Source organism: Pelodiscus sinensis, chromosome 2, assembly GCF_049634645.1.
Source record: "Pelodiscus sinensis isolate JC-2024 chromosome 2, ASM4963464v1, whole genome shotgun sequence".
Taxonomy (NCBI): Eukaryota; Metazoa; Chordata; order Testudines; family Trionychidae; genus Pelodiscus; species Pelodiscus sinensis.
In genome coordinates, this window is record NC_134712.1 from 36,086,085 (window position 1) to 36,108,639 (window position 22,555).

The window sequence follows — 22,555 nt, forward strand, 5'->3', positions numbered from 1 at the left end:
GAAAATGTGAGTTTGTAATTTTATTTTATTTAACCTGGCATTTTGTTTTTCCAAAAGAAAGCTATGAGGACCTACAAGTACTGCTGGATGATCAATTTCTTAGGAATAAATCCTTAATTATAGCTCAAACAAAATTTCAGAAAATACATATTCAACATCTCTAAAAGCCAAGCATTTTGAATGTTATAAACAGGTGATGTTATAATTAGAGTTGAATGGATCTGAGAGCCAAGTTTTAGCAATGTTATAGCAGTGAGAGAGAATCTTCTAAGGAAGAGTGTTATAAAGATGATGGCATGCATAGTTAACTACTGTGTAGAGAACCATTCCTGCAGCCCTTACTGAAGAAAACTCCCACCAATTTCAGTGAGAATTTTGTGTGAAGAAGGACCACAGAAACAGGCCAAATAAGCTTTAAACTTGTGAATAAACTCAAAATTAGAATGGAAACTATTTTTAATTCTTTAAAATGAACAGCTCAGCCTTGTTTATTATACCAGACATTGAGTGTTTATCCTACAATGACATGACCTCAGATGTTAGACTGTCATGTTTTTACTGTGATATACAAAATGTAACATGTGCTAAACGTATGCCACTGCATATGCAGTGACATTAGACAAAACAAACAATTGTGCCAGATTTCATAAGTCACTTCACACTTACAGGGTTTAATGACTTCCCAGGATAAATCTTTAAATGTGCAGTTTTTTTACAATTTTCCATGTGCTTTACATACCTGTTCAGGTTGATCAGGACAGGTCCTGGTCTTCCTTCTGGGGCCAAAGTTATTATTATTGTACCACACCGATGAGCAATGTCCACATAAACACAGCCAAAGCCAGTTAGGAATACAATCTAGAACAGAACATTTTAAAACTAATCAGAAATATAAAAAATACTACTGAAAATGCTCATTTTACTCTATTACAATTTGATTCAATGTATTACCACTTTCTGGTTTCAATTTTTTATTTCAAATCATATTCTGTTGAAAGAAAGAAAGAGTTTGCTTTCAAAAGAAAAAGTCCAGATTCTTAAGTATTTCACCTATAATAGAGAAAAATATAGTAAATGAAAGAGAAATGATAAATGCAATTTAGACTTCCTAGAGTCTAACCTGGATGTGAGTGGGAAAAAACAGTTTAAATGCTAGAAAAATGATTAATGACATTCAAAGTCCTTGATTTCAGACCACCGAGCAGAGAATCTCCCTGGAGCTCTTCAAAATACTCCCAAAAATCAGAATTAAGTTGCATTAACAAGACTTTTTCCAAGTTAGAATTCCTTTGATGCAATGAGAAAAACTAAGCTGGTCCTCACTGGAGCGGTCTCCAATTCACTCAAAAACAATCACACTCCTCAGAAGTACACTTACAAACATGCATGTTATATTTGAACAGAATCTCAAATTCCTTCCAGTTTTCTAGCAGTTTTAATTTCTAGTTAAAATGGAAGATCCTACTTTCTACCCAAATCTATCGGTATGAGAGAGGGCTATGTTAATTGCATCAAAAAGGTGGGAACTATGGAAGTAAACTCACAGAAGAGGAAATAGATCATTTCTAAATGTGGTCAACTTTTTGAAATTGCACATATCTAACCAGCCAGATAAGCATCAACTGAGCTTGTTTTTAGCATATCCAAACTGGTTTGGCTAAAATATTATTGTAGGCCAGGGTGCTGGAATATATTCCATGCCCCCAAATACCTTGGGGAAAGTGGAGAACAGTTGGCCAGATTCAGAGAGAATATGTTGAACCTGGAAGTGAAGTGTGTGTTGGGGGCTGAGAGCCTCTGCCTGAAAATGTCTCTGCATGCCTCCCCAGGTCAGGGGTAGTCGAAAATCAGGCTTAGAAAGGGGATGCACTGCTCCCACAAGGCAGAAGGAAGGAGAAGAGCATATGCCAGAACTGCCCTTCCTCGGCTACTCATTAGCTGGCCAGCAGAGGAAGGTAACTGATTAGATGCCCAACACTCTTCTCCTGCACATCTCAATATTTTAAATCTTTCCTTGAGCTCCTTGTTTTTTGCCTTTTCAGGTGCTTTTCCCTCTAGCTACAGACAGTGAACAGTGTTTCTAACTAATCTCCTGTTTTGGGAGATCTGGAAAGAATTTTTCCTTTCGGGTGAAATTGGCTGACATCCATTTTTTCCCTTTCTCGCAGCAATGTGGAGGCACAGTTGGGGTAACCAATACTAGGATTTAGAAACATAATTTTAAAAGAAAATATAGGAATGTGCAGTTGTCAAAGCTTGCTGGTGGTGTCCAGTGTGGAAAAACATTAAAAGGGTTAGCTCTTCCGAGAGATAAATGGGACCTAGTGGCTGGTGGATGTGATGCCTCTAGGGGCACCTGAAGTCTTCACAGACTGAGGTCCCCTTTGGTACTCTCAACTCCTTCCAGCAAGGGAAGGCTAAAAAGGTATAGAAGTGAGCTACATCTTAGGGAGTAAAAATAAGGGGTTATTTGTTACATGATGACAGCCATGTAACCCTGCACCAGACCCAATTAAATGCCTAGTATGTGAGATGGGTGGCCATGTATCACTTCTACCAAGTGTTCAGTTAATAAATTTGCAGCTTGTCCCTTAAAAATTTCTCCAATGTCTACTTTTCATTCACTCACATGTCCTTAGCAATAAATAAATGATAGAAGGGTATCAGTATCTAAGGACAGACACAAAACTATGGAAGGCCTAATTAGACAGTAGCCTGAGGCTTTGATGATTGTATTGCTGTATTTTGCTTACGGATTTGCAATGTGTGCTTGTGAAGTAAGTGGGCCTATCAAGTGATTCATATATAACATGCATTCTGTACTTTATTTTTTGAAACTTTCACAGATTTTCATGTTTGTTCCATGAAAAAAGAGTATGTGCTTCAGGTTTGAAAAAAAAAAAACACAACTTGGTTAGTCCCACAGAAGAGACAATAAGCTGCACTCTGTGCCTTCTTGTACATCACCAACAAAATTGCTTACTAAATCCAAAATCCAGTGCCTATCATTTCAACCTGTTTCAAGTTGAAGGCCCAATTTAAGATAATGGCTGCGTACTGAAAGACATTAAATATGAAACTCCACAAGCCCATATTAAAAAATCACTTCTAAGAGACAAAGGGAAAACCATGTTGGTACCTTGAAATAAGAGATATATAACATATGGAGAAACAAGCTTACAGACGAGATCTATAGAGTAAGCCAAATGCAGAAAGCTGCTCTGCATAAACAAGGACTTTTAGGGCATGTCTACACATCAGGGCTAAAGAGGAAATAAGCTACGCAACTTGAGCTACATCAATTGCATAGCTTAAGCCAAAATAGTTTATTTTGGCTTTTTGCACTGTCTACACAGCAGGAAGTCCGAAAAGGAGCACTCTTCCTACGACTGCCCTTACTCCTCGTAAAATGAGAGTTATGGGAGTCAAAGTAAGAAGTCCTCCAGCTCAACATTATTTTGACATTATGTCAAAATAACTGCTTGTAGTATAGAGGCTGTGTAGACATACCCTTACAGATGGGATCATACAAGGGCTTCTTCTGTTCTTTAAAACTGTAGGTCAGGTACAAAGAATAGTAATACAAATACAGAGAATTGGCTAGGCTAAGAAAGTACAGGAAACTCGGTATTGAAGAGAGATGACTTGATCATTGACAACCCAAATGTGAGAACATTCAATAAAATCTAGTAGTTCATTAAGAATCTAATTTTATGTGCGACTGTTGGATTTAAGATAAGAATGATAATAGTTTGATGTTATTATAGCTGTAATTCGTTTTACATTTTCCACATTTTGTACTTGTACATTACAAGTACAAAATTTGTTCTTTATGGAAAAAATAATTGAACAATAGTGGTACTATAATAAATGGACATTATCTGCAGCCAGATAGCCTCAGACTGTGATCTCAAAACAACACAAGTTGTGGTTAGCTATTGGATGATGTAAAAGAGCTGAAGGAAGGGATGCAGTGTTGGTGATTCAATAGGTGGCACTCTTCATTCTGAGTACTGAACCAATACTGAACCACTGTCTCATGGTTCTGTTATCCATCTATCTGAATGCATCACAGTGGTAGCTGAACACAGTATTTATGCTCAAGGTGGTGTTTTTAAATTAGATGCAAGCCTGAAGTTTTTGACCATTAATAGATATTAAAATCCTATGGCACATTTTGCAAGAATAGGAGTGCTGGCCTTGTGTTATAGTCTAATTTCAACTCAGAGATTGTTCCACCTAAAATTCCCCCATACTTAAAGTCGGATACAGTATTCTCAGCCTTTTGTCATAAACTCTTATGCAGTGCTGTATACTGTGCATCCTTTTTGCCACATACCTGCTGTGATTGCATCTCTGTTTTGAGTGAAATTATTCATACATGTAAAGGCAGATTCTAACGATTCTTCCATGGGTGTGAAAGAGTGCAGGGAAGGGAGAGAACATGAAGACCAGTCCCTGTGCACAAGGCATGATGTTCTACAACTTGAAAAGGGTGGTACTCACCCCACCACATCAGCTGATGGACTGGAGGGGGAGGGAAAGAGAAAGAGGGATACACTGCATCTCTTATAGCAGTGGCTTCTCCTCAATACACTTGCCCTACTAACAGTCTCTGCCCCTGTACTCTCTCTCAAGCACTTTTGGCTTTAAAATCCCCAGTCTAGCTCATAGTTTAGTTGTCACCAGCTGATCAATCTTGTTCTACTTGTCAATCATGGAGACTCTCCCAGTTGATAGTTGATGGTGATCTCTTGCAGTGCAGAAGGACTGCTGCTCAGGCAAGCTCCTTCCCTGACCCAGCACCACACTATTCCTGGAAGAAGCCAGCACACAGCCTTGGGGTGGGAGGGGAAGAAGAAGGGAAGGATCTCTGATATCTGCTTCTGCCTGCAAGCACTGCTCCTGCAGCTCCCATTGGCCAGGAATGAGGAACTGTGGCCAATGGCAGCTGTATGGCTACGGCAGGCTAGGAGCCTGCCTTAGTCCTGCTGTGTCGCCAACAGGGAGTCACCTGAAGTAAGTACCAGGAGCCTGAATCCCACCCCACCTCTCAGATTTAGCACCCCATACCTTCTCCTGAACCCCAAGCTCCTGCCCCAGCCTTGAGCCCCTTCCAGAGTCAGCACCATATACCAGCTCTTGACCCCAACACTCTGCCCCAACCCAGAGCATCCCAACTCCCTCCCAGAGCCTGCAACCTGTACCCCAAGCCTCTGTCCAAGCGCAGAACCCCCTGCTTCAGCCAAACTCCCTCTCAGAACCTGCACCTCCTCCCCAACCCTCTGCCCCAGCCCACTGAAAATGACTGAGGGTCAGGAAGAGTGAGCAACAGAGAGCGGAGATGGATTGGGGTGAGACATTAGGGAAGGGATAGAGTCTAGGGGAAGGGATCCTGGGTTGCCCTTAAATTCCAAAAGTAATCTTGGGCACAAAAAGGTTGGGGACCACTGCCCCATAGTCTGTAACATTTATAGAGCACCTCTGAATTCTCCTGAATGAAAGGATCATTCTCTCTCTATATATATATATTTAGCTCATCTCTCTATTTAAAATATTCGAGGTGTCTTACAAAAATGTTAACACACAATATAAATATATATAAAAAGTAAAATACAAACCCAAGAAGGGCATAAAACCAGATAAGACACCTCCAAAGGAGAGAGAGACACACACAACTCAAACATCAATAAAAGCATGGGTAAAAAGGGTCACTTTAGCCTGGAGTAGAATCAGTGCAAGCACTGGCACCAGGTGAATGTCCCAGAATTCCATAGCCTGGGAGTAAAGGCTGAGAAGGCCCTGCTCTGTGTGGCTGTCAGTCTTATCTCCATAAATAGAGGAACACAGAGCAGAGCCTCCCCAGCTGACTTCAATCCCGAGCAGGTTTGTATGAGAGAAGACAGTCCTTCAAAGACCCTGGTCCCAACCAGTTAGAGATTTATAAGTCATTACCAGGACCATGAATTGTGCCCGGAAACATACTGGAAGTCAGTGCAGCTGCTGGACTAACACAGCGGGGCACAATAAGTTTCTGGACTGCATTGGAGACAACTTTCTGTTTCAGAAGGTTGAAAAAGCTACCAGAGGAGAAGCTGTTCTGGATTTGGTTTTAACAAATAGGGAGGAACTAGTTGAGAACTTGAAAGTGGAAGACAGTATAGGGGACAGTGATCATGAAATAATAGAGTTCATGATCTTAAGGAAAGGTAGAAGGGAGACCAGCACAATTGAGGTAATGGATTTCAGGAAGGCAGATTTTGATAAGCTTAGAGAACTTGTAGGTAAGGTCCCATGGGAAGCAAGACTGAAGGGAAAAAAAAATGAGGAGAGTTGGAAGTATTTCAAAGGGACGTTGTTAAGGGCCCAAAAGCAAACAATTCCGCTGTGTAGGAAAGATAAAAAAGGAGTCATATAAAAAATGGAAAATAGGACAAATAACAAAGGATGAATATAGGCAAGCAACACGGGAATGCAGGGGCAAGATTAGAAAGGCAAAGGCACAAAATGAGATCAAACTAGCTGCAGGCATAAAGGGAAACAAGAAGACCTTTTATAAATACATTAAAAGCAAGAGGAAGACCAAGGACAGGGTAGGCCCACTGCTTAGTGAGGAGGGAGAAGCAGTAACAGGAAACTTGGAAATGGCAGAGATGCTCAATGACTTCTTTGTTTCGGTCTTCACCAAGAAGTCTGGAGGTGTGCCTAACGTAGTGAATACAAGCAGAGAGAGAGTAAGTTTAGAAGATAGGATACACAAAGAACAAGTTAAAAATCACTTAGGAAAGTTAGATGTCAGCAAGTCATCAGGTCCTGATGAAATGCATCCCAGGATACTCAAGGAGCTGAAAGAGGAGGTATCTGAGCCTTTAGCTATGATTTTTGAAAAATCATGGCAGACAGGGGAGATTCCAGAAGACTGGAAAAGGGCAAATATTGTGCCCATCTATAAAAAGGGAAATAAGAACAACCCAGGAAACTACATGTTTAACGTCTGTCCCAGGGAAGATAATGGAGCAGGTAATTAAGGAAATCATATGCAAACACTTGGAAGGTAATAAAGTGATAGGGAATAGCCAGCATGGGTTTGTGAAGAACAAGTCATGCCAAACTAATCTGATAGCTTTCTTTCATAGGATAACGAGCCTTGTGGATAAGGGAGAAGCAGTGGATGTCATATACCTAGACTTTAGTAAGGCGTTTGATACGGTCTCGCATGATATTCTTATTGATAAACTAGGCAAATATAACTTAGATAGGGCCACGATAAGGTGGGTGCATAATTGGCTGGAAAACCGTAGTCAGAGAGTTGTTGTTAACGGTTCTAAATCCTGCTGGAAAAGGATAACAAGTGGAGTTCCTCAAGGGTCTGTTTTGGGACACGTACTGTTCAATATCTTCATCAATGATGTAGATATTGGGATAGAGAGTACACTTATTAAGTTTGCAGATGATACCAAACTGGGTGGGGTTGCAACTTCTTTGGAGGATAGGGACATAATTCAAAATGACCGTAGCAAGTTAGAGAAATGGTCAGAGGTAAACAGGATGAGGTTTAATAAAGAGAAATGCAAAGTGCTCCACTTAGGAAGGAACAATCAGTTCTATACATACAAGATGGGAAGCGACTGTCTAGGAAGGAGCATGGCGGAAAGGGATCTAGGGGTCATAGTGGACCACAAGTTGAATATGAGTCAACAGTGTGATGCTGTTGCAAAAAAAGCAAATATGATTCTAGCTTGTATCAACAGGTGTGTTGTCAGCAAAACTCGTGAAGTCATTCTGCCGCTCTACTCTGCACTAGTTAGGCCTCAGATGGAGTACTGTGTCCAGTTCTGGTCGCCACATTTCAAGAAAGATGTGGAGAAATTGGAAAGGGTACAGAGAAGAGCGACAAGAATGATTAAAGGTCTAGAGAACATGACCTATGAAGCCAGACTTCATGAACTGGGCTTCTTTTTTGGAAAAAAGAAGATTAAGGGGGGACATGATAGCGGTTTTCAAATATCTAAAAGGGTGTCACAAGGAAGAAGGAGAAAATTTGTTCCTCTTGGTTACTGAGGACAGGACAAGGAGTAATGGGCTTAAAGTGCAGCAGGGGAGGTTTAGATTGGACATTAGGAAAAAATTCCTAACTGTCAGGGTGGTCAAATATTGGAATAAATTGCCAAGGGAGGTGGTGGAATCTCCCTCTCTGGAGATATTTAAGAACAGGTTAGATAGACATCTGTCAGGGATGGTGTAGACGGAGCTTGGTCCTGCCTTGAGGGTGGGGGGCTGGACTCGATGACCCCTCGAAGTCCCTTCCAGTCCTATGATTCTATGATTCTATATAAGGAGTGTTAGTTAATATATACACATTTAAACCACTATCATAGCATTTTCACCATTATAAGTTGCCCTTGAAGTAATTTTAGGTCCCATAGTTAAGAGTTACTGTAGTTATTGTGCCAGATCAGATCATATCTATCTATTCCAGTATTGTGCCTCTAGCAGTAACTAATTACTGTCGTATCTGAGGAAAGTACATAATCTTAGAATGTCCTTACCTTGTTAACTGTGACTGATGAGCTCCTTTTCAAGCTCCAAAGATGACAAGTTTATGCCTGGAAGCATTTATATCAATTTCTTTTACCATTATCTTAGCTTACAAATGTTATTTATGATCATGTAATCAACAAATTCATTAAAATATCTTGCTTATTTCATTAAAATATTTTCTGAGGCAATGAAAAAAAGTATTCCCATTTAACTGCTTTATATGTACAGCAATTCACTTTTACCCAAAGTCTTCTTACTTTTGCATTATGGAACAGAAGAAATAGAAGTGTTTGCTGAGTTTTCACTATACCTTCAGTATAGTTATACATCTCAGTCAAATATCCTTTTAATTGCAATCTCAGCTGGCTCTGATAATGAATATTAGATTAGACTAATTCTTTTAATAAATTGGTAAAGCATTTTCTTTCTAGAGAGGAATAAAATGTCTGTTTTTACTTTGATTGGACATAAAGACAGGAAATGATCTGTGACCCTATACAACTCAAAAACTTCAGGGTCCAAACTTGGATTGTAGATTATAGGAACATGCCTAATTGCTGAATAGCACATTCATTACTTATTTCAGGTACTAGTATTTTTCTAGCAGAAAGTGTTGTCTTTGAAGAGAATTATAAGGACTCTTGAAAAATAAACAAAAGACAGGACTATGCAGCACTTTAAAGACTAACAAGATGGTTTATAAGATGATGAGCTTTCGTGGGCCAGACTCACTTCCTCAGATCAATTTGTAGAAGAAAATTGGCATGACCATATATACCAAAGAGATACAATCAAAAAAAAAGTGAACACATATAAAACTGATGAATCAGATTTAAGAACAGAGGAGGGGTGAGAGGGGAAGGTTAGTGTCTGTGAGGTAAGGACGTTGGGGTGTGTGATGGGGTGGAGCAACCCCGCCACTTGTTAGCGCCGTACGGAGCAGTCAGGGGGGAGGCAACAGGCGCGGTAGGGCTGAGCGAGGGCGGAGGGACGCGTCATCACGCGGCGCCGGGGCACGCCGGTGGTGACGTCATGCGCGCGACACTAGGGAACCCGGAAGGGAGGGGGAGCATAAGAGGAGCAGAGGCAGCCGGGGTAAGGGGGCCGGAGCCAGTGGGGGCTGGAGGCCAGGAGAGAGGGGAGGAGACCGCGAGACCCGGACAAGAGGGGAGCGGAGGAAGCAGGGAGCCCGCGGGGGCCAGCGGGTGACCAGCACGGCTAAGGGCCGGCGGAGTGGAGCAGGACCCAGGGCGGGCTGCGGAACCCGAGAGCAGGTGTGTTTGGGGTACTAGCCCCCCTGCTACCACCGAGAGGCACACTCTCGGTGTCAGGGCCCTGGGTCGGGGTCCGGAGAGAGGGTGGGCCCGGACCCCCCACTCCGCCCGGGAGATTCGGAACCAGGCGGTGCATTGAGCACACTCTAGATACAAGCGGGAGGGGTGACGGCCCGTGTCGCCACCCCGCCACACGGTGATAATTGGGGAAGCTATCTTTGTAATGGGTGATTTGTATTTCCCAGAAATTTCAATATCTAGGCCACTGATACACTATCTAGATCACCTGCTGGTACACCTGCTTGAACCTATTTGTGAGGCAAAGTTAAGTAATGCTGGAAGGGCTCAAAGCAGTGCTAGAGACAGTTGATGAATTTTTTAGATTCACTACTGCCTTAACATGAACTTAGTGATACTGTACAAGATATACAAGAAGTTGTACGGGTTGTTCCTCCCTTAACTGGGACCCTCTGGTGTGGTAACATCCGTGGTTTGGCAGGACCAGGGATGTTTCTAGACCACAGAGCCCAGGTATAGGAAGGTCAGGCTATAGGGAAGGAGTGTGGGGGGAGGGCTGGTGACTCAGCTGGGAGCCCTGTGTGTGTGTGTGTGTGGTGGAGGGGAAGACACGGAGGGGCGGGCAGTGCAGTGGAGAGTTCTGCTGCCTGTGGCCAGGAAGTAGCAGGGGTCAGCAGTGGCTGTGGAGCACCGGCCCTGGCCACAGCCAGGGAGCGCCAGCCCTGGCTGCGGAGTGGGGGTCCAGCAGCGGCTGAGGAGCTCCAGCCACAAAGTTCAGGGTCTGGCAGCAGCAGCTAGGGAGCACCAGACTGGGGAGCCATGGCCAGGCAGGCAGCAGCGGTGCTGCGCTGGAGCCCTAGCAAGGGGCAGGAGTCCAGCATGGGCCATATTGGGAGGGACCTCCTCTGGTGCAGCAAATCCCCTTGTTCGGGACCGGTCAGGTCCCAAAGGTACTGGACGAGGGAGGTCCAACCTGTAACAATGATTTAAAAGTACCTGCTACTTAGAATTTCTATATCTTTGCAGTGCAATAAACTTCCCAGATGGATTCAGGAAGTACCTACATATCAAAAGTAGGACAGATGTTCTTCATGCAACAAAATATTGTGTGTATGTGTGTGGGGGGGGGAGTATAAACAAAACTGTTTAAGTTACTCTGCAGTTCATGTCCTTCAGATGAATAGCTGATTGAAAGATTCTCTAATAAAAACTTACTTCCTCCCAGTATCCCACATAAATTGCTTCTTTTCATCAGAGAATGCAAACGCCTTTCCTGATAATTTATATAGCATATCACAGAGGTGTTATCTCTAAGTATTTTGAATGACTTTTCTTTCAAACCAGGAAGTAAAACAGTTCTTAGGGCTCAAATACAGCTAGGAAGGGAATCTGAATAAAGCATTTCCCCTCATCTTTGGAGCATCCATATCTATAAAGGCTATATAAAGGTGAAAACAATCAATGCAACCCTTCCATTAGGACTTTGACAAACTTTTAAAAAGTTGAAAACCTGATACAACCAAGCTTTTAAATGACTGTTGAAGGTCTAGCATGCACTGGTGAGTAAAAGGAACAGTACTGCCAACACAAAGCGTTCAAAATTCTTGAGTCAGATCCACCCAAAACAATGAAATGGGATTAGAAATCATGATTTTTTAAAAGCATCGTGTATTTTGGGAATGCATTTGGTTTGGTTTCTGGATTTGGAACCTTTAAGTTTGCTCTGGTCATGTTTTCATGCTTTTTCCCATAAGCATGAGTTCTAGAAATGTATTTTTTAATGAAATCTGTGTTTTTTACATAATCACTTGAGCCTTAATAAGAACACCAAATATCACAAGACTCAAGATAAAACTGTGAGTGTTATGGCTTTTGTACATCGCAATATACAGAGGGGCAAGCCTGCATATAAATCTACAGCTTTGCAGTAATATCCTGTGTGGACACTGCAGTGCAAGTTCGGAGTGTGGCTTGTCATGCTACACTTTTGAGTAGTATGCCAGGTTGTGCTCCAGGGCTTTAAGTGCACTGCAATAGTATGGATATGGGACATTTTCTGCATAGCAAGATGCTGCTGATTCACACCATGACTTGTCATGCAGTAATTTGCTATTTAGACAAACCCTTAGATATTCTGAAGGAACCACTGTAGCTCACAGGCTAGCTTAAAGGTATTTTATATAGCAGTAATGCAAGAAAACTATACCCCTACATGCTGTCATATATTTAGCTTAAGTAACTAGCTGAAGGCTTTGAGACCTATGAGACTAAGCATAAGTGAGTTACCCAACAGTGATTTTGAGTTACTGGAGAACAGGGAATACTGTGTTTAGGAGATTTTTTTTGGGGGGGGGGGCAGGTAACTGCAGGAATAAGAACTAATATCAGCTTTGAATATATTACAATAGGAATATCTGCAAAATTACAAACACAAACTTGCTTTGCAATTAACTGACATATATGATAAGTTGAGATCATTAATATACTATTCTATATGATAAGGACACCTCAACATTATTATAGTGAAGAAGTCAGTTATGGACAAAGAAGGCCGGGCATCTACATGAATATTTATAGCAGTCACCAGGATTTATAATGGGCCCAATCATCATGTAGACCTTGAGATCTTGATCATCAGACTTGTATGGCATGCCAGTGGCAAGATAGGATATTCACGGATGACTGCTTGTTTCTTATGACTAAGTTTCCACAAGAAGAGGTAAGTATGCATAATGTATGGTGCAGAATGCCATCTTAATTTTACATTACAGCTACATTCTCATTTGGCTTGGAACGTTTGTATTTTAATTAATTATACACAATATTGCTTTGCTCTCAGTGTGATTGTTGTTAATTAGTGTTAACACTGAAGTTCCCAGCCAGACACTAAACTTAATTTTGTTATGTCTGATGACATCATAAAGGGACTAGAACCTTTCAAAACTAGAGAATTAACCAGTAACAAAATGGAAATCCTTAACAATCAATATAAGCAATAACCCATAATCAATAACCACTCAGTGAATCATGTAAAAGCACCAATGTACAAACTATCATTGGACCAAACAACCAAAAAATATCTTTGCATATAATATAAAATACATATAGATTTGTGCTAGATGCTATTACATTTGAAACTTAAATCATCACACAAATTAAACAGCACATCTGCAACATCTAGTATTTTCCTACAGAGACAGACTTAAGATACCTGTGACTATCTGTTTTCAAGGTAGACTATGAAAGTAGAGTAGCTATATTATGATCACAAAATACCAGCATAATATATAAACAATTGCAAAATGTTATCTTAGCTTCATTTTTTTAAAAAATTCTGCTTATTCAAGCAACACTTCAAAATTGAGCCAAGAAAGTTATTCTATTAGCCACAATGCCCTTGTTCAGAAAGTCCAAGAAATGAAGCAGATTTATTGGAGCATAAGTATCTGACGAAGTGGGTCTTTGCCCAAGAAAGCTTATGCTCCAATAAATCTGTTAGTCTATAAGGTGCCACAGGATTCCTTATCGCTTTTGCAGATTCAGACTAACACGGCTACCCTTCTGATAATAAGAAATGGAGATATCTCATACAAGTCAAGGGGACTTTTAAAGCTCGAGTTAAGCAACCTGAAGGTCTGAAGTGTTAGAATTTTTAATTGGAGAGAATTCCTCCACTGGGATAGGATCTTCAAATGCTTTCAAAGCATCTAATTCCTTCTTGGAGCCTTATTTCTATCATGAACACTGGACTGGCATAGAATTAATGACTGGAATTTGAAACCTTACACTGGTTGGCTGGCTTGTTGAACTCAACTGAACTAATTAACATGCCAATCAATAATCAAGAACATTTTGTGACTGGTCCCAAAGGAAAACAGTGGAAGCTACTGTGATTTTTTAAGTCCCAATCTGTTTGTGTTGTACACTAATTCCTTCAAAGACGCAAAAATTTCTGTTTAAAAAATACCTATTCAGGCAAGGAAGCTTTCACATACCTCAAACCAGGAGAAAAAACAATTGAAGATTAAAATAATCCCCTTTTGTATACACATAAACTTGATTCCCATGAAGCAGCAGAGGGAGAATGTCAATGATAGGGCTTGTGGGATTTGGAAGGATAAGGAATCTACAATAGTGCAGTTACTAATCGAGAGGAAATTTGATCTTGATCAAATCTGATCTCTTGGCTCTTGCATATGTTTTCTTCTAGAGCCCAAAGTTTCTCAAGGTTGATGTGTCTAGACCAAGTAATTTTACAGCAAAGCATTTGGGAGTATGAAAAAGTAGCAACAACTTAAAACTGGAAAACGTGTATTTTTTGTCATAAACATAGTTAAAAATAGCCATGCCTGAATAACAGAATCTCAGAACTACAGGGCTGGAGGGGTCCTCAAAAGGTCATCTAATCCATGCCCCCATGATGACACAGGATCAAATAAACCTAGAACATCACTGACTGGCATTTATCTAACATGTTCTCTAAAAACTCCAATGTTAGTAATTCCACAACCTTCCTTGATAACCCATTCCAGTTCCTAAATTAGAAAGTTTTCCCAAATATCTAACCTATATTTCCCTTGCTGCAGATTAAGCTCATTCTCTTGCCCTATTGTGTGTGGACATGGAGAAAAATTGATTACTGTTCTCTTTATAAAAGCACTTAACATATTTGAAGACTTCCCACCTCAGTCTTCTCTTCTCTAGGCTAAAAATGTCCAGTGTTTTAATCTTTTCCTTGTGGGTCAGATTTTCTAATCCTTTTACAATTTTCTTTCTCCCCTTTGGACACACTCTAGTTTGTCCACATTTTTGTTAAGGTGAAGACACAAAACTGGATGCAATATTCTATCTGAGGCCTCTCCAGTGCCAATATAATTATATCCTGCATCTTATATACAACACTTTTGTTAATGCACCACAGATGGATTTTGGCTTTTTTTTTTTAAAACAACTTCAGCATATTATTTGTTCATGTTCAATTTGTGATCCTGTGTAGCCCCCAGATCCTTTCTCAGTACTACTGCTTAGCCAGTTATTTCCCATTTTGTATTTTGCACATTTGATATTTTTTATTCCTATCTGAAGTATTTTTCACTTGAACTTCGTATTGTTAACTTCAGACCAATTCTCCAATATGTCAAGTTCATTCTTAATTCTAATCCTCATTTTCAAAGTTCTTGCAACCTCTCCCAGTTTGGTGTGTCACACAAATTACATAAGCATAATCGCCACCTCATTATCAAAGTCATTAGTGAAAATACTGAATAATGATATACTCCAGACAGACCCCAACAGGATTTCACTAGACACATCATCCCAGTTTGATAGCAAACAATTGATAAATTGTCTCTGAGTATTATTCAAATGATGTACATTTACTTCACATTAATTTCACATTGTCTGTACGTCCCTAGTTTTCTTATGAGAAGATAATTAATAATCGTGGAATCATAGAAATGTAAGAATGCAATGAACCTTAGTAAGTCATCTAGTTCAATCCCCTGCAATGAGGCAGGATCTAAAAGGTCCACAAATACAGATCTGGAGAGTGTTTCTAGGACTTACATGGGAAACAGTTTCTGGGTCATTCACAACACAGATAGTAATGTATTTAGCATATAGCTTGGTTCTAGGAAGATGCAGAACATAGTTCTTCTAAGGATGTTAAATATCGGGTAATTGACTAATCGAATAGTCGATACATTTTTGCAATTCTAGTTGATACATTTTTGCAATACTATTCAATTAGTCGATAGGGCACCTCCACCTTTGAAGTGTAGCAACAGCCCTATGGTTGTTGCTACACTTCAAAGAGAAAAGAGCTGCATGGAGCTTGGTGTCAGCTGGGGACTCCCCTGCTGACCCCAGGTTCCGTGTGGTGCTACGACTTTGAAATGCTGCAAGGAGCCTGATGCTGGGCTCCCTGCAGCGTTTCAAAGCAGTAGTGCTGCACAGAGCTCGGGGTCAGTCCCCACCTGATCCTGGGCTCCGTGTGGCACTACTGCTTTTAAACGCTGTGTGCAGCCTGGCCCCAGGCTTTAAGCAGCCCTGCCGCTTTGAAGTACCCTCTTTTCTCTCTCTCCCACCCCCAATGCCTCTGTCTGATAGAGGCAGCAAGGGGCGGGGGGGGGGGGGGAGGGAAGCAACTAGTCAACTATCCAATAAGCATTTCCTTATCAGATAGTCAACTAGTCCTTCACATCCCTAAGTTCTACCAATGTAAATTAAAAAAAAAGAAAAAAAAGACTATAATCTGGAAGTACTGAACTTTGAAGGTCTGACATGATGGAAAAATATATTTCCATGTAAATTTGCCTTTACATATGGAGCTGATACTACCGTGTGCCTGGTTCAAGCCATTTATCCACATATTAAAGACTCTAAGCTGAGAAATATTTTTAATGATTTACCTGTGTGCCTTGATTATTAATATCCACAAAATCACTCCATTCATGTGTTAGTTCATCTGATGACATCACTTTCAGAAGAATGCTGGGCAATAAGTCTTTGGTTTTGCAATCTGGGTAACTGGAGACTTGATGATAAAGCTCATGATGAACAGAACATTCAGCCGGAATTTTCTTGCAATAAACTTCAAATTTTGGTGTATCTGAAATTTCACAAATTGTCTAGATTAAGTTCTTATGGTTCAGCAAATTCTCTGGTTTGGCACTGTTCAGCTTCCAAAGGTGCCAGACTAGACAGGTTCTGTCGGTACAAAAAATGTTTTCCTTTGTCTTTTATGTTTGGTATTTGTTTTTTAAAACTTTTTTTCTCAGTAGCTTTTATTATTGTTCAGTACAGTAATTTGCTATATCTAGAGCTAACTGAAAATTATTCAACAAATAATTTTTGACAGAAATTGTCAGCTGGTCAGAATTCATATGTTCTGTGGGGACATGTTAATTTCAATACATTTCATGAAACCTGCTTAGTTTCCAGCCAGCTTGCCCATATAGCTCCTTAAGAGGACTATTGGGGAGTCTGGGATTCCATACTCCTGGCTCCTCTGAAGCTAGAAGTCCTGGTTACCAGGCTTGCAGCTCTTTCTCAGCCCAAGAGTCCAATCCTTGTAGGATTCCCAGCTCCAAGGAAGCTCACCAGATGGACTTCCCCAAAGAGGGGACTCCCTGTAAAGATAGGAACAGGACAGAAATTCCATTTTGTGGAGAATTTCAAGTTTTAGGTGGCTGTTTTGAATCAAAATGAATCAAAATGAAAAGAATGGTTACTTACCTGCAACTGTTTTTCTTCGAGATGTGCAGCTCATATCCATTCAAATAAGGTGTGCACGCCGCGTGCACCATCTTTTCAGAACGTTTTCCGAAGCGATACCCGTAGCACCGGCAGGTCGCCCCCTGGAGTGGCGCTGCTATAGCGGTGCATAAGGACCTCTGCCGGCGCTGCCCCTCCTCAGTTCCTTCTTGTCAGACACTCTGACGAAGGGGAGGTGCTGACAGGGCATAAGTGACGACTTTTCCTTGTTCAGCATGAGGCCTAGCCTCATTAAGAGAGTCCTTGTAAGGGATACATGGGCCTCCACTTGTTCACAGGATCGGCCACAAATGGGCCAGTCGTCTAGGTATGGAAAGACGTGCACCCCCTTTTTGCAGAGGAACGCCGCCATAAGCGACTTGCATTTTGTGAAGACCTTGGTTGCTGTTGGAAGTCCAAACGGAAGGACCGTGAATTGGAAATGACAGCGGGACACTATAAAACGCAGAAACCTCCTGTGGCTTGACCTTATTGCCATGTGGAAGTAAGTGTCTTTGAGGTTGGGAGTTGCGTACCAGTCTCCTAACTCTAAAACGGGGATGACAGATGCCAGGGCTACCATTCTGAATTTTGATTTCACTACTGTTTTGTTGAGGTCCCTGAGGTCCAGAATGGGACGAACCCCATGCTTGGGCTTGGGGATGACGACATAGCGGGAATAAAACCCCTTGCCCTGTAAGCACAGGGGGCCCCTCTCTGCCACTCCTTTTTCGAGGAGCGCCAACGCCTCCAGCTGAAGAATCCCTTCGTGAGAGGTGTCCATGAAAAGGGACGAGGAGTATGGGTTGGAAGGGGGAGGGCCCAGGAAAGGGATAGTGTATCCACCCCTGACTATGCTGAGTACCCAGGCATCTGAGGTAATTTCTGCCCAGGCGGGGGCAAACCGCGATAACCTGGTCCCAAACGGGGCCAGGGGAAGTGACTGGTATGAGCAAAGAACCCATCAAAACGGGTGTTTGGACTGCTGAGAGGGGGCCTGTCCAACCCCATGGGGGTTGTCTCCTCTCGGGCGGTGATGACATGCCCTTGCTGAAGAAGGGGCTGCAGCTGCCCCCACAACCCTACTGGGAGCACAAGGATGGCGTCTCCAGTAATCCCCAAGGGGGACCTGGGACTGCGTTCTCCCCTGCAGTCTGTAGGGGAGCTGATGCAGCTGAGGGGCCGGTGTGTGGATCCCCAAAGAGCGGAGAGTTGACCTAGTGTCCTTCAGCGTATGGAGCCTAGAGTCGGTGCGCTCCGAGAACAAGGATTTCCCTTCGAAGGGTAGGTCCTGTATGGTATTCTGAATGTCGGTCGGTATTCCAGAAACCTGGAGCCAGGCGCTACGGCACATAACTACCCCTGACGCCATGGTGTGGGCTGCAGAGTCGACCGCATCCAGGGAGGCCTGCAGTGCCATGCGGGTGATGGTTCTGCCCTCAGTGGTTATAGCTACAAACTCCTGATGCGCCTCAGGGGAAAGTTTGTCCTTAAACTTATCCATTCCTTGCCATGTATTGTAGGCGTAGTAGCTAAGCATCGCCTGTTGATTCACGTGCGGAGTTGCACACCGGTGGCATACACCTTACGCCCCATAAGGTCGAGGCTCTTGGGCTCCCTAGCCTTCGGGGATGGCCCCGGCTGTGGGAGTCTTTCCTTCTGTGCTGCAGCTTGGACAATCAAAGACCCCGGGACAGGCTGAGAATACAAGTGCTCGTGTCCCGACTGCGGGACATAATAGCGCCTCTTGACTCCCTTTACGGTAGGAGCCAAGGAAGCTGGAGTCTGACACAGGGCGTTCGTGATCTTAGCCACTGTCCTATTAAGAAGTGGGAGGGAGCATCATCCGATAGGATGTCTACCATCAGGTCCGTCTCTTCTACCACAAGTTCCACAGGGACTCCAAAGTTGGAAGCTAGGCAGAGAAGCAACTCTTGATGCAACCTGGCATCCATCGTTGGCATAGCTGGAGCCGGATCTGCTAAAGTTTTGTTAGGGGAAGACGACGAGGAAGACTCCCGCAGTAGCACCGGGTCCAGCGTCGGGCCTGGGTGGGGGGCCGACTCGGCAACTACCACAGGCGCCAGAAGTGGCTTCAGTACCGAGGCTGTAAGGTCCCTCGTTGCATCCACAGCACTACTCCCCTGAGACAAGGGAGAGGGTCGCGACAAAGATGCCAACAGAGCCGCTTGGTGTTCCGAAATACTGAATACTGGCACAGGCCCCTGCCATTGATGATATGCCCCGGCGTCCAGAACAGCCACAGAGGTTGAGGAGGCCAGGTTTGTTGTATGTGAGGCCGATCCCATCTGTGTCAAGAGTGGGATCTGTGCCCCGACGATGCCCTCGAGGATCCCGATCTTATTGAGTCCGCTTCGGATTCTGAGGAGTAATCGGATGCAGGCCATGGTGGGGCTGACGACGAGTACACTGGTATCGCCGGAGGCGCAAACCTGGCCATTGACTCCGGCTTGCTCACATGTGCGCAGCGAGGAGGTCATACCAGTGCTGGCACAGGAAAAACAGTATCCGTGCCCTGCTGTGGTGTTGGTACGCTGCACATCGTATGCGGTGCCGAACTTGGTGCCGGGTTGGAGGAAGGCAGAGTTCATTCGCCCAACTGATGGTGCCCCTACCGGTGCCGCCATGGGCGCTACCGTAGACAGCTAGATGATGCCGGTGCTGTCGACGTATCCCTAGAAGGCGCCAGTGTTGTCAACAGGGACAGTGCCAGCGTAGTCCACAGGGACAGTATCGGTGTCAGCACTGGAATACCTTGTATTGGTGCCGGAGTTAGCGGTGCCAACAGCGGTACCGACAGTGGTACCGGTACTAGAGCTGGCAGTGCCGTTGGTGGTGCCACATGGCTAGTCTGCACCGGTGTCGGCTGCGTCAACGCCAAGTACGGGGCCGGGTAGTATGGTCCCGATTATGTAGCTGAAATCAGCTCCAGCAGAGGATCCAGCACCGATACTGTGGTGGGGGGCAGTGTCCAGCCCGCGCCCGTTGGTACTGCCGGTGCCGGGTGAGGTCTGCAATCCTGTGTGGAGTCAGGCATTCCAGCGTGCCCTGATCTTGCCGCGAGCGGTACTGGTCCCACAGGGGACGGTCCCACCGCATATGTAGAGGGTGCTGACCAGTCTGCCCGATGCAGGGGAGAAACTGGTACCAACACGGCCCCCGGCGTAGATGACTTCGACCTCTCCGCTTCAACAGACGATGGAGGGGAGGTGGTCAGGCTGATTAAGTCCTGCGCCACCTCAAAAGTCTCTGGCATCAAGGGTCGATGTGTAGGCAGCTGACCCAGACTGGATGGTCAGACTGCCCGCTTCTGCCACACAGCATCGCTTTGAGAGCCGTCCGCAGGCGACCTGTGCTGGCGGTGTAGGCCCGACCTGGACTTCCAGGATGGAGACCTACCATGTGATATCTTCGCCTTTTTCGGTGCTGGGGAGTGGGAACGGTGCCTGGCCCTTGGTACTGATGCCTGGAAAGGTCGGGGCATCTTGCGTTGACACCGGCGCACTGTGCACCGTGGAGTGACCCGCCAGTGCCGGTTGAAAGGCCGCTTCCATTAGAAGGAGCTTCAAATGAGAGTCTCTCTCTCTCTTTGTGCATGGTTTGAATGACCTGCAGATCTTACAGGCTTCTGCTAAGTGGCCCTCACCCAAGCTCTTTAGACAGCTATCATGAGGGTCTCCTTTAGGCATGAACTTAGCACATACCGCACAAGCCTGCGGCCCTGGCATTCCTCACCCCCGAAGGGGATAAGGAGAACAAAGAACTTGCCAACTATCTAACTACTTGAACTATTTACAAAAAACAACTCTAACTAGAAATGGGAACCATTAACTACACAAGATAGACACGCTCCAACGACCGTCATGGGCGGTAAGAAGAAACTGAGGAGGGGCAGCACCGGCAGGGGTACTTATGCACCGCTATAGCGGCGCCAATTCAGGGGGCGACCTGCCGGCGCTACGGGTATCATTTGGGAAAACGCTCCGAATAGATAGTGCACGCGGCACACATACCTTATTCGAATAGACATGAGCAACCACTCGAAAAAGAAATAAAGAGTTTAAAATCACTAAGTCTCAGATATTTCAAGTTATTTAGGAGTTGCAGCACTCAGCATTGCAACATCTGATTTAGGAGCCTAAGTCTCACTCCAATGGGAATTAGGCTATCATGAGATGTAGGATCCTAAATCAATTAGGCACCTCAATGCTAAGCACCACAATGCCTAAATAGTTTTAAAAATCTAAGTACTGACTCTTAGCAAAGCAGAATTACCTTTCTTCACAAATGTTAGTCATAACTACTGCATCCATAGAATTAAAACTTCCAGTATAGATAAAGAGTATAGTGGGAGGTTGAGGAGGGGCGGGGGTTATGAAAATGTTTCTGATTGTTGTGTTGTAACATAAATTCCATACCTTTGATGTTCTCCTTTAAAATCAATGAGACAGAACACCTGTTGTGGATAATTATGCGAGGACTAGGGTCTTCCGTAAGAGTTAAGTATGTCACCCCAAGATGCTCTTGATAAGTCAGTGCTATGGCTCTACAACATAAAAAGATTATATATATAATTATATAATTCTTGGGATGCTCTTCAAATTTACTATTATGAACACCCTTTTCTGCAACATTTTTATTCTTAGGTCCAATTCTGCAGACACTTAGCACATTAAGTGTCAGTAGTCCTACTGATGACACATTTTAAAAGAAAATCAAGAGAAAAATAGTACATTAAAATAAACTGACTTTAATGGGACTACTTGTGTATAAAAATTAAGTACCTGCATGCTGCAGGGTCAGAGCCTTAAACTACAGTATTATAAAGGACTAAAAACAAATAAAATTTCAATGCCAAATTTTGAAAACTAACTTCTGAAACAGCTCAGGAAAATTTGCATGTACATGTAAATGTTATTTGAAAAAACAATAACACAGTACTCAACATTAATGACCCATAACAATAACATCATATTAAATTCTAGCATTTAAATTGCATCACTACTGTTGCAATTTAAAAAAAATCAATTAATTGTGCACCATCATTAGCTAATGAGAAATACTATTTCCTGATTTGCACACACAACTGATTGTTTGCATGTGCAATTTTAGTAGCCTCTTCTGAAAATCTGCTTCTTTAAAGTGATTTTTTAAAATTAAATAACATCTAAAAAATATGACTATTCCAGTTTTTGAAAGGGAGTGGCATGGATCCTTCCTACCCATCAGAACTCCACATTATTCTTCTGTATTCTTAGGAACACTATTTTTGCTAGCATCATTCCCTCTGAAGTCCACATGGATATCTCTGGAATCCACCAATATCAATTCTAAATTATCCAGAGGGATTGCTCTTGATATTGACTGATAAAATGAATTCCCACCTTATTCCATACAAACTGAGCACGTTGCCTCCAAAGCACCTCCCATTTCTGCTGGCCAGATGA

At 43.1% G+C, this 22,555-nt stretch overlaps 1 protein-coding gene across 6 annotated transcripts in view; it reads right to left on the reverse strand.

Annotated features, from left to right (window-relative positions):
* Positions 1 to 22,555, reverse strand: part of VPS13B (vacuolar protein sorting 13 homolog B) — a 999,042-nt gene that overhangs the window by 27,716 nt on the left and 948,771 nt on the right. For all 6 annotated transcript variants that reach the window (XM_075920306.1, XM_075920307.1, XM_075920304.1 and 3 more), the window contains 3 exons: positions 21,527 to 21,654; positions 16,244 to 16,443; positions 740 to 858 (listed from right to left, as the gene is read on the reverse strand). In XM_075920306.1, the coding sequence (XP_075776421.1) occupies positions 740 to 858; positions 16,244 to 16,443; positions 21,527 to 21,654 (447 nt within the window). The remainder of the gene's footprint in view (positions 1 to 739; positions 859 to 16,243; positions 16,444 to 21,526; positions 21,655 to 22,555) is intronic.